The sequence below is a fragment of the Notolabrus celidotus genome, chromosome 4, assembly GCF_009762535.1.
Source record: "Notolabrus celidotus isolate fNotCel1 chromosome 4, fNotCel1.pri, whole genome shotgun sequence".
NCBI lineage: Eukaryota > Metazoa > Chordata > Actinopteri > Labriformes > Labridae > Notolabrus > Notolabrus celidotus.
This window is the reverse complement of record NC_048275.1, coordinates 39,619,288-39,631,282: the sequence shown is the minus strand read 5'-3', so window position 1 is coordinate 39,631,282 and position 11,995 is coordinate 39,619,288. Positions and strand designations below refer to the sequence as shown.

Here is an 11,995-nt window from a genome sequence, read left to right as displayed (position 1 = left end):
ATGTGGTGTGAATAGGTGAATGTGGTGTGAATGGTAAATGTGGTGTGAATGAGTGAATGTGGTGTGAATAGGTGAATGTGGTGTGAATGGGTGAATGTGGTGTGAATGGGTAAATGTGGTGTGAATGAGTGAATGTGGTGTGAGTTGGGGAATGTGGTGTGAATAGGTGAATGTGGTGCGAGTGGGTGAATGTGGGTGAATGGTTGCATGTGGTGTGAATGAGTGAATGTGGTTTGAATGGGTCAATGTGGTGTGAATGGATGAATGTGAGGAGTGAAAGAGCTTTGAGTGAACATACAGAAAAGAGATGTTGATATGTGCCTGTCTGTCTGTCAGTCAGTCTCTGTAAACAGCTGTAACGATGATGGATGTTCACACGTGGATGTTAACAGTCGTCTTCGTCCTGGGTCAGTCAGCAGTCTTTAGAGCAGCAGTGCCACCCAGCGGCTCAGACAGGCACTGAAACAACGTCAACCACCGTCACTACTCCACATTGAAAGCACACAGACCGGAAGTGATCGATTCATTCAAAATAAAACTGATCAAAGCGTCTTCACACTCCCCAGAGACTTCCTCTTTTAACACAGTCTGTCTCTGGCGAACATGACTCCAATCATTCATGTAAACAGAGACTGTTTCATGTGTTAAAGCAGGAAGTGGACTACTGAGAGCTCATGTATTTATTGTAATATTTCATAATCTTGTTAACAACAATAATGTAAATATTTTGTGGTCTAACAGTGACAATGATTAATTAAATGTATTCTTTCTTTAAGAATACTAAAGTCAGCATAGAGAGTGTTTAGTGTCTCACGTGACAGCCAGCTTTGGTATGGTCACTATCACTTCTATATACTTCTCTTTAATGTCAAATGTTTTCATAATTTAGCGCTTGATGTGATTTTCACATGGTCTACAATAAACTCATGTACAGCCTAAATATTTGGCTTCATTATCAAAGTAAATACACTTTGAAAATAAAAGTTTCCAAACTAACAAACCGTACATCAATGATAGATGGATATTTGTTTAGAAAAGGGGAAATTCGTAGGGTATCAATAACTGGTTTTACATGTATCATGATGTCACTTCACTGCATTAACTCTGAACCAGCACAGTACATCTCTCTAACCTCTACAGCAGGGGTTCCCAAGTGTGGGTTGGGACCATGGTTGGGACCCCCAGGGCAGAGCTGAAGATATTTGTCCGATAATTTGTATCATTTTACACGGGCTCGGGTTGGGCTCGGGTTGGGCTCGGGCTTGCGCGGTAAATGAGCGGTCAGGTGAATATGGACTCCCCTCAGCAAGCAGTCGTGCGTCAACGGCACGAGCACTGGTTCACGCGCAAAGTGATAATACAGGACCTCTATAAGATCGCATCATTCCTGTGGCCAAAGTTTAACCAGCTGAGAATGTTGTTACACTCAGACAGGGAGGCCGTACACGCTCATGCCCGCACTCTTCTGCAAGCTATGCACGGGGCTGCAGGTGCACGACGAGATGTGGAGACTCGAGACCCAGAGCTCTCCAGAGACGAGCGCGCTCATCCTCCGGCAAAAAGAGCGACTTTTGAGGAATGGGAAAATGTACAGCGCGCTGACTGGGAAAACGGCAAGGTATCTCTCTACATTAAAACGACTGTCATGGAAGATGTAACTGATGTTCTTGGCTGGTGGAAGATCAACAGGTCATCCTTCCCAAAACTCGCAAAATTAGCCAGACCAGTCATGATTAATGTCGGGGCAGTCTGGCTGTAAACGGGTTTGGGCTATAAAAAAATCTAGGTCATTCGGGTTCGGGCAGAATTCTGTCGGGCTCGGGTCGGGTAGGGTCTTACTTTTAAGGCCCGAGTACAGCTCTACCCCAGGGGGGTCGGGGGAAACTAGTGAGAGGTTGCGAGATGTCTAGCAGAATTATTATTTTCTCAAGTAATCTAAAATTTCAAATTAAACATTATTGTAAAAAAAGAAACAAAAATTGTCATTAAATTTGAAATAAAACCTTACAAATTCAAATGTGTCATTAGATATCTGCCTTTTTTGTTGCCAGATGACTCCTTAGGTTAGGGTAAGTTAACAGTTAATTAACAAAATTATTTAACACCTATATTTTATGTGGTCGCAAGTCTTTGGCACCTCTGTGTTTGAGGGTCGCGAGTCTGTGGCACCTCTATTTTTGGTGATCCCTAGACTCTGGCACCTCTATTTTTCAGGGCCACGAGTCTTTGGCACCTGTATGTTTGAGGGTCAAGAGTCTTTGGAACCTCTATTTTTCAGGGAAGTGAGTCTTTGGCACCTCTATTTTTGGGGGTATATAGTGAGTCTTTGGGATCCATATTTTGGGGGGTTGTGAGTCTTTGGAACCTATATTTTTGAGGGTCTGGAGTCTTTGGCACCTCTATTTTTCGGGGTTGTGTGTCTTTAGGATCTATATTGGGGGTAGTTGTGAGTCTTTGGGACCTCTTTTTTTGGGGGTCATGGGCCGTAAAGTTTACAGGAACAATTAGTCTGTAAATAATAATCAGAAACAAGAGGACACATTCGGGTTCATTAGTCAAAATCATAGACTGTACAAATAAAAATATAGGATTAAAATAAAGTTAAATTTCATAAATGTATGGGTTGGGACTTTTATTGTGAAAGGTGTCACCGGAAGTTCCCCTCAGTACGTGTACAGTAGTCTCGGTAGTTTGTCGGTAGGTTGTAGGTCCCAGCCTGCCCCGTTACTCTCAGTTCATGTCAGCGGGACACCGACGGACAGTCCGGGGCTGAAGGACCACATACATGGAGGAGCCGTGAGGGGACACCGGAGGAGGACCGGAGAGGACCGGAGAGGACCGGAGAACTTTTCCCGCGGTACGGAACAAAAAGCTCATTCTTCATCATTTACCGTAAACTCTGTGATCTCATTACCGGACAGAGCAAACTCTCCGGTAAGGCAGCTCACCGTCAGTCAGTCCCGTGAGGTACCGGGACACGGACGGGTTTTACTTTCTGTGTTGTGGTCTTTCCCCGCGAGCCTTTTGTTCATGCGGCTCCGTTCCCATGGTGAAGCTTCCTCAGCTCGCGAGACTGACCGGCAGGGGCGCGTGCACATTTAAAGACAGGGGGGGCTACTGGAGCCACCCAGCAGTCCAAGTTCTCCAGGCGGGTCTGCATCATAGACTGTATTAAGGTCTGCATCCTTTCTTTCTTTCCTCTTTCATTTAGAGGAAAGAGAGAGGGGAAGACTTCTGCTGACCCCTGACCTCTGAGTCAGAAGGCGTTTTTCAACCGCAGGAACTTTAACCCTGAACTATGTGCGTTTCGACTGGTGGACCCAGGGTCTAAATTTAGTTCAGGGGAAGATAATCTCCCCCCTAAAAAGCCCCTGCTAGGGGGGTAGTACTTTTCAAAGGTCCCGGGACTTTCGGGGGGCGGGGCCTGCAATGCTGACCGTGTCTGATTGGTAGATTAACCTCAGTGTTTTTATTCCTCCCTCCGTCCACAATAACATCACACACATCTGTGATTCACTTGATTTCTCTTTCTTTCATTAGTTTTTATTTGTTCTATCTTGTTTGTATGTGTGTGTACTTTTCAAAAGAAGAAGCTGTGATTCTCTTGATTTAGCAGCTTGTAACAGTAGTCTTCTCTCAGCCCACGGTGAATGTGTCTCTCCCGGTGTTACGGTTTTAAAAGTGACCCTGTAAACTGGAGACCTTCAGCTGAACGTGTCAGTGTTTGTGGAGTTTACACAGCTGTTGAAACACAGAGGGAGTTCCTGGGAATGCAAACTAGTTTAGTTTTTATTAAGATTTCAAAATATCCTCATCAGATATTTAATGATCGTCTAAAGACGTTTATGAGGGATGCATCCGGCTGAAAGTCTCCAGTTAACAGGGTCGCTGTTTAAACCAAAACACCGGTCGATCACTGCCACGGCTTTTTGAGTTCAAAAGGATTTTAAAGGCGTGTTGAAACGTCTATGCTACTCGCGCTTATCTCCTCTCACGTGTTGATTCAGTGAATCCATCTGTGATGAAATATAGCACCATCTAAAACAGACCAGCTGAGTCTCTTCATGCTAACAGGCTAACTGTTGTGTTGCTCATAATGATACCTGCCTGTCCGTCTGCTTCTATGGTGTCATCTGTGATGAATGGCATTCCTCTTTGTTTTACTGCCCTCTACTGGTCTGGTGGTGTAGTGCATTTACTTTTTTTTCCTCCTTATGTCACTGGACTGATTTGCACAATCTACCTGGGACTTCAGCCCACGGTTGAAATGCAGACAACAATGGGGGTACAGGAACCTTTTAGTTCAGAAGAAAGTAGTTCTGGAGGGCAGAAGTTGAGCTAAATCGTTGGTTACTCTCTCTCTGACATGTTTATCAGATGTTCTGTGTTAGTGCACAGCCTGTTGATGACGATCTCAGTCAGGTCACGCGCACTCCGGTAAACAGGAGGTGTGTCTTTCGGCAGGTCACAGGTCATCCGGCAGGTCAGCCAATGATTGCCCTCGGTGGCGAATGGATCATTGGACAGACTTATTGCAGTCTAGCTGCTGACACAGACAACTGAGATTTCTCATCTCAGTGTTAGATCACTTTGTGTATTACTCCCTATACATGTATACATCGCTTTTTGCTCGTGATTGATAAAAATGTATCAAAATTACATGTCCTACTCCAGCTTTGTTTGATTGATTGTTTGATTGATTGATTGTTTGATTGATTGATTGATTTATTGATGGTTAGTTGATTGATTGGTTAGTTGATTGATTGATTGGTTAGTTGATTGATTGATTAATTGATTGGTTAGTTGATTGATTAGTTGATTGATTGGTTAGTTGATTGATTGATTGGTTAGTTGATTGATTGATTGGTTAGTTGATTGATTGCTTGGTAAGTTGATTGATTGATTGGTTAGTTGTTTGATTATTTGATTGATTGATTGATCAATCGATTGATTTATTGATTGATCAATCGATTGATTGATTGGTTAGTTGATTGATTGGTTAGTTGATTGATCAATCGATTGATTGATTGGTTAGTTGATTGATTGATTGGTTAGTTGATTGATTGGTTAGTTGATTGATCAATCGATTGATTGATTGGTTAGTTGATTGATTGATTGGTTAGTTGATTGATTGATTAGTTGATTGATTGTTTAGTTGATTGATTGATCAGTTGATTGATTGACTGATTGATTAGTTGATTGATTGATTGATTGATAGATACTGTAGCACCCTCTAGAAGCTGCTCACACACTTCAACGGATGCTTTCAGATATCATTGAATTTCAAAGTTTGTGCTTCATCGTAGGGTGCTGAGACTTTCTCATTGTTTCTTTACCTTTGTAATCTCTTTAATGTTATGATCCCCTCTGTACCTAAAGGCCTGTTTGAAATCAAACATGAAATGAGGTCAAACCCTGATGAAGACTCTGTGAGGGTTGAAAACACTCAGCTCCTTTTCCTGATTGTAAGAGGTTTTAAGCGTTACGCCCAGAATCCATCCATCCATCCATCCATCCATCCATCCATCCATCCATCCATCCATCCATCCATCCATCCATCCATCCATCCATCCATCCATCCAGCCACCCATCAATCTTTATTTATAAAGCACCAAATCCCAACGAACGTTCTCTTCAGACTCTTTCCAAACAGAGCAGGTCTAGACCGTTCTCTATGTTCTATTATTAACAAAGGCCCAACATCAAGACAGGATAAGATCCTATGCAATTCGGGCAAAAGTCGAAATATCTGAACTCCAGTAAATCCATAGCGGCGGGATAGCCCATCAGCGTGCAGATCACCCGGTGACGTGAGGTGTGATGTATGGACCAGCGGAGATCCATTCATCTGGAATATATGGGACACTTTGATTCTATCTCTGTGCAGCTTCCCTGAACATTGTGACTCTGTGTTTGTATGGGATCAGGAATAAACAGGAGCTCACTGTGAGGACAGAGAGGGAGGAGGATTATCTGCTGAGTGGTTACAAACTTTGTCAGTCACTTGAATCCAGCTATGGGTTGTAGTAGGAAGTTAGCTCTGCCCCCTTTAGCATAACCGGCTTCCCCATTCAATGTCCGCGAGCTCAACTTTGTTTTATAACAACAGACTGCCGTGGTGTGGGAACCCCCCTACCTATTGCAAATATTTGCGTCTTGAGTACTCGTGTGATTTTGACGCGAGTGAACACAAAACATTGTTGCATCTGTATTCGGGCAAATAGAGCCATTGTTCGCGTCTGGTGTGAACGCACCTTAAGCCTATAGCAGCATAACTAAGAGCTGGTCCAAGCCTGATCCAGCTCTAACTATAAGCTTTATCAAAAAGGAAAGTTTGAAGCCTACTCTTAAAAGTAGAGAGGGTGTCTGCCTCCTGGACCCTGACTGGTAGATGATTCCAAAGGAGAGGGGCCTGATAACTGAAGGTTCTACCTCCCACACTACTTTAAGAGACTTTAGGTCCCTGCATGTTGGGAGTGTAGTGTTCTAGAGGGGTAATAGGGCACTATGAGCTCTTTAAGATATGAAGGTGTCTGATCATTAAGAGCTTTGTAGGTCAGAAGAAGGATTTTAAATTCTAGTCTAGATTTTATGGGGAGTCAGTGTAGAGAAGCTAACACTGGAGAGATGTGCTCTCTCTTCCTGGTTCTAGTCAGACTCAAGCTGCAGTGTTTTGGACCAGTTGAAGAGTCTGGCCTGGGTGGCCTGAAAAAAGGGAGTTACAGTAATGCTCTCTAGCCTTTAAGTTTGTATCCTTCTTTTTTAACTTTCTGCTCCAAACAAAGACTTCTTCTCTGAAGGGGTGAACTCAGTAACAAACCTGTCTCTGGGTCCTGATGGTCAATGACCTGGGGTTTGGGGATGCTGCAAGCAGAGAAAGAACCAGAGCTCAGTCAAAGTCTGAACAGCAACAGACACTTCAGCTGTCCCACTGCTCTGCTGTTCCCACAGGTCTGTTTTGGCGCAGCAGGGTAATGTGTGGTGATGGAGGAGGCGGAGCACAGCCGCTACGTCGCCCAGCTGAAGGCGGAGTTTGACAGCTGTGACACCACCGCCACTGGTTTCCTGGACCGAGAGGAGCTGACCACGCTTTGCAGGAAGCTGCAGCTGGACGCTCACCTGCCACTGCTGCTCGACACACTGCTGGGAGAACGCACCTATGCCAGGGTAACACACACACACACACACACACACACACAAACACACACACACACACACAGACGTCATCAACATCACCACATAAGTCTTCACACACTTTAAAAACCACAATGGTTGTGCTCACGAATCAGCAAAATAAAACAGGAAACACAAGGATTCAGAACTACAAAATAAAACAGGAAACACAAGGATTCAGAACTACAAAATAAAACAGGAAACACAAGGATTCAGTACTACAAAATAAAACAGGAAACACAAGAATTCAGAACTACAAAATAAAACAGGAAACACAATAATTCAGAACTACAAAATAAAACAGGAAACGCAATAATTCAGAACTACAAAATAAAACAGGAAATACAAGGATTCAGAACTACACAATAAAACAGGAAACACAAGGATTCAGAATTACACAATAAAACAGGAAACACAAGGATTCAGAACTACACAATAAAACAGGAAACACAAGGATTCAGAACTACACAATAAAACTAATACAGAAGAAACACGGGGAGGAACCAAGGCGGGCTGCATGGTGATGCAGTGGGTAGCACAGTGAGAAGGTTCCTGGTTTGAGCCCCGGGCGGTCTTGAGCCTTTCTGTGTAGAGCTCTAAATTGTGTGCGTGGATGGTGGTCTGTCTCTCCATGTTAGCCCTGTGATAGTGCCGGTCTAGTGTCAGTGTTGGTGTGGTACTTGATTGGACTGTCTTGTGTTTGGTATCCAGGTGAACTTTGAGGAGTTCAAAGAGGGCTTCGTGGCCGTTCTGTCTCGCTCTCTGGACTTCAGCACCTCAGAGGATGACAGCAGCTACCTGGAGCCAGGTAAGAGTTCAGATGTCCTCCACTGAATCTGAACATGTCCTCACATTCTGTCTGTCTGTCTGTGGTCTGTGGAGGGAGTGCATCCATCACATCCCTGTGCCTGTCTTCACACTCACACTGTCCCTGGTTTCAGACAAACTGCTCTGTCTCCTTTGAAACTCTACCAGACTTGAGTCCTTTCATCATTGTCTCTCTGAATCATTGTCTCTGTCTCATTGTCTTTTTATCTCACTGTCTCATTATCTCTGAATCATTGTCTCTCAGAATCATTGTCTCTTGTCTCATTGTCTTTCTGTCTCTGTCTCATTGTCTCTCTGAATCATTTTCTCTCTGTCTCATTGTCTTTTTGTCTCTCTGTCTAATTGTCTCTCTGAATAATTCTCTTTCTGAATCATTGTCTAATTGTCTCTCCAAATCATTGTCTCATTGTCTCTTTGAATCATTGTCGTATCGTCTCTGAATCATTGTCTCTCTGTTTCATTGTCTCTCTGTTTCATTGTCTCTCTGTCTCAACGTCTCTCTGAATCATAGTCTCTCTGTCTCTCTGTCTATCTGTCCCTGCAGTTGTCACAGAGGAGGTGAAACCAAAGTTTGTGAAGGGGACGAAGCGTTATGGCCGTCGCTCTCGTCCTGACAGTAAACCTGATTCCACGCTGCCCTGCGACTCGGAGGACTCACCACCGTCCAGAAACGAGGCAGAGGACTCGTCACCTGTTGGCGTCCGCAGAGCCAAACTGAGACGGTCAACGTCTCTGGAGAGTGTGGAGGTGAGATGCTGCTTCATGTTTTGATCACACCTCTTAATTCACCTGTGTCCTCTGAAGAAACTGTCCTCAGTGGGACTTCCTGTGAGTCTTAGGGGGTAACCTACAGAGACATCAACACCGTCTTTGTCCTCTTCTATCCTGTGATATCCATTGGAACTCTACGCAGCCGGGTCCAACATTACTGTCAGGTGTTTGCTTTCTACCTCAGCTACCTTCACTGTGTCTGAGATGCTCTGACCTTCAGGTCAAAGAGTGTCCTCCTGTGAAGGACTTCTTTAATTCAGAAGAGTTCAGAGCTGAGAGCACCAACAACTGAGAGTGAGGAGAAGAGAGGTGGAACAGACGCAGCAGGCAGGGGGACCCTGGTCTGACTGTCGGTGACCGGCCTCACTCACAGGCGGGAGGCAGAGTCTCAGTGAAAACTAACATGAGGGAGACCTGGGGGAGACAGACAGTGAAAACTAACATGAGGGAGACCTGGGGGAGACAGACAGTGAAAACTAACATGAGGGAGACCTGGGGGAGACAGACAGTGAAACTAACATGAGGGAGACCTGGGGGAGACAGACAGTGAAAACTAACATGAGGGAGACCTGGGGGAGACAGACAGTGAAAACTAACATGAGGGAGACCTGGGGGAGACAGACAGTGAAAACTAACATGAGGGAGACCTGGGGGAGACAGACAGTGAAAACTAACATTCGGGAGACCTGGGGGAGACAGACAGTGAAAACTAACATTCGGGAGACCTGGGGGAGACAGACAGTGAAAACTAACATGAGGGAGACCTGGGGGAGACAGACAGTGAAAACTAACATGAGGGAGACCTGGGGGAGACAGACAGTGAAAACTAACATGAAGGAGACCTGGGGGAGACACACAGTGAAAACTAACATGAGGGAGACCTGGGGGAGACAGACAGTGAAAACTAACATGAGGGAGACCTGGGGGAGACAGACAGTGAAAACTAACATGAGGGAGACCTGGGGGAGACAGACAGTGAAAACTAACATGAGGGAGACCTGGGGGAGACAGACAGTGAAACTAACATGAGGGAGACCTGGGGGAGACAGACAGTGAAAACTAACATGAGGGAGACCTGGGGGAGACAGACATTGAAGAAACAGGTCCACTCTGAGACAGAGCTGAGGGGGGTTATGTAGACCACACTCACTTCTATGGTTCCCTCCAAAAGCATGGTGAAGTTTGTGGCTGTGCATGTCCCTGAACATTAGCATGACGCCGGAGGACCGTGAACTGTAGGGGGCAGCGTAGAGGCCGAGGGGTTGTGACAGTCAACACAGCAACAACAATGGCAGCAAGTCTAAGCTGATAGACCCAGTCCACAATCATCCACACCTGTATGATGTGTGACTGGATATAAATGCGTATGTGTGAACATGTAACAGTCGATGTGACTTGATTTATTGTGGATGTTTTACGTTAAGGGGGTTCTTTCAGAAAGTTGTAAACCTAAAGACTTTGAACCTTACCAACCTGACACAAAGCAGCTTCAATAATGCTTACCCTTTCCCTTTTCAGCACTCAACCTATAGCAGGGGTTCCCAAACTTTTCAGCCCCGACCCCCAAAATATAGGTGCCAAAGACTTGTGACCCCCCGTCGCTCAAAGGGATTGAATGTGTCTTCATTTAGCTGGTCTGCAGAAAATGACCCTACCTATATGAGCATGTGTCTGTGTTTCCTGTGCTGTTATGAATGAACCTGCTGCTACTGACGCTTTTGATAATTAACTGTTCACTAACACTAAACTGAGGAGTCACCTAGAAAGGCAGAAAAACTCATTACATTTACTATTTCAAGGTTTTATTTCAAGGTTTGCTGCTATGTTTGCTGATATATTTTACTGTAATGGGTAAAATGTACTATCTTAAGATCACTTGTGTCATTCAACTTTTCCTTTTCATTTTTTCAGTATTTCTTTGTTCACCACAAGTTAACAAACTATAAGTAATACAAAACCAACAAAGAGAAGAAAAATAAATACATACAAAAAATACAAACATAATATTAAAATAATAATTAACAGTACAAACAAAAAGGAAGATAAACTAAAGAAAAAAAGGTTTACAAACAAAAATGTATAATAATAATAATAATAATACATATTTTTAAATAACTTAAAAAACAACACATTGTTGAAGACATCTCATAACCCCCCAGGGGGTCCCGACCCATACTTAGGGAACCCCTGTAATGGAGGACACCGTGCTTAAATGATACCTAAAACCACTGGTCAGGCAGCTGCTAACTCTCAGCTCGGCACAGCAAATGAAAATTGAATAACTTCCAACCAAAACCTTTAATCTGAAAATGTATAGATTCAAAATAAATTCACATCCTAATGAAATACAGGTTAAACAAAACAATGCTTCACTTATCACAGTCTTTTAAGTCCGTTTAAAGTCCGTTCAGGTGTTTCTGGTCTGCCGATGTGGCCGTTCTCCATTAATCCACAACCAAAGAAGTCCCTCAGTTCATCACGAAGAAACACAAGAAGTCATCCAAAAGAAAATGTGATTGATGGCGTCTGGTATACCAGCTTAGATCTCACCAAAAACACAGCTGGCGAGGAAATCCCAGTCAAAGATTTGACGTGCCATCACCGCGTTAGGGATCCACATGGAGGTCTGCTTAATCCGCATTTGGCAAAAGTATACTCACAGTTCTGTTCAATGCTTTCAAGAAGTCTACCTCTATAAAGGCTTTTTACTTTACTGCGGCGTCTTCTGTCCCTCCCTTTCCTCTACCTCACATCCTCCTAATATCACCTCACTCATACACAACATAATAATAATAATAATATTAATAATAATAAACACCACATCTTCACAAACCTCTCCTCGGCAGTGGAACCTTTACATACATTAAACACAAATCATCACATTACATTTCTTTGTGGTTTGACTGATATTAACACCCTTTGTTCTTATTTGTATTGCTCTGTTCAACACCTCTGATCATGTGGCCCTGTCACACACAGCCAAACAGACCATCAGGTCTGAGCACAGAGGCCTGCAGGGTGAACAACGGAGAGTTAGTGTGCAGGCAGGACGTCTGAGCTGGACTTCTAGCTGCTGCCTGATGCAGAGTGTGAGTGTGAGTGTGAGTGTGAGTGTGAGCTGAAACAACAGCAGGTCTGAGAGAACATGAAACAATAACACTGACTCATCACCAGGCCCAGGATCATCACACACACTCCCCTTATGTGATGTCTGAACCCTGTG

At 44.0% G+C, this 11,995-nt stretch overlaps 1 protein-coding gene across 1 annotated transcript in view; it reads left to right on the top strand.

Annotated features, from left to right (window-relative positions):
* Positions 1 to 2,666: 2,666 nt before the first annotated feature.
* Positions 2,667 to 11,995, top strand: part of ninl (ninein-like) — a 54,349-nt gene continuing 45,020 nt past the window's right edge. Inside the window, exons 1-4 of the mRNA XM_034681657.1 lie at positions 2,667 to 2,857; positions 6,952 to 7,167; positions 7,885 to 7,981; positions 8,546 to 8,748. Coding sequence (XP_034537548.1) covers positions 6,985 to 7,167; positions 7,885 to 7,981; positions 8,546 to 8,748 — 483 coding nt within the window. The 5' untranslated portion in view covers positions 2,667 to 2,857; positions 6,952 to 6,984. The remainder of the gene's footprint in view (positions 2,858 to 6,951; positions 7,168 to 7,884; positions 7,982 to 8,545; positions 8,749 to 11,995) is intronic.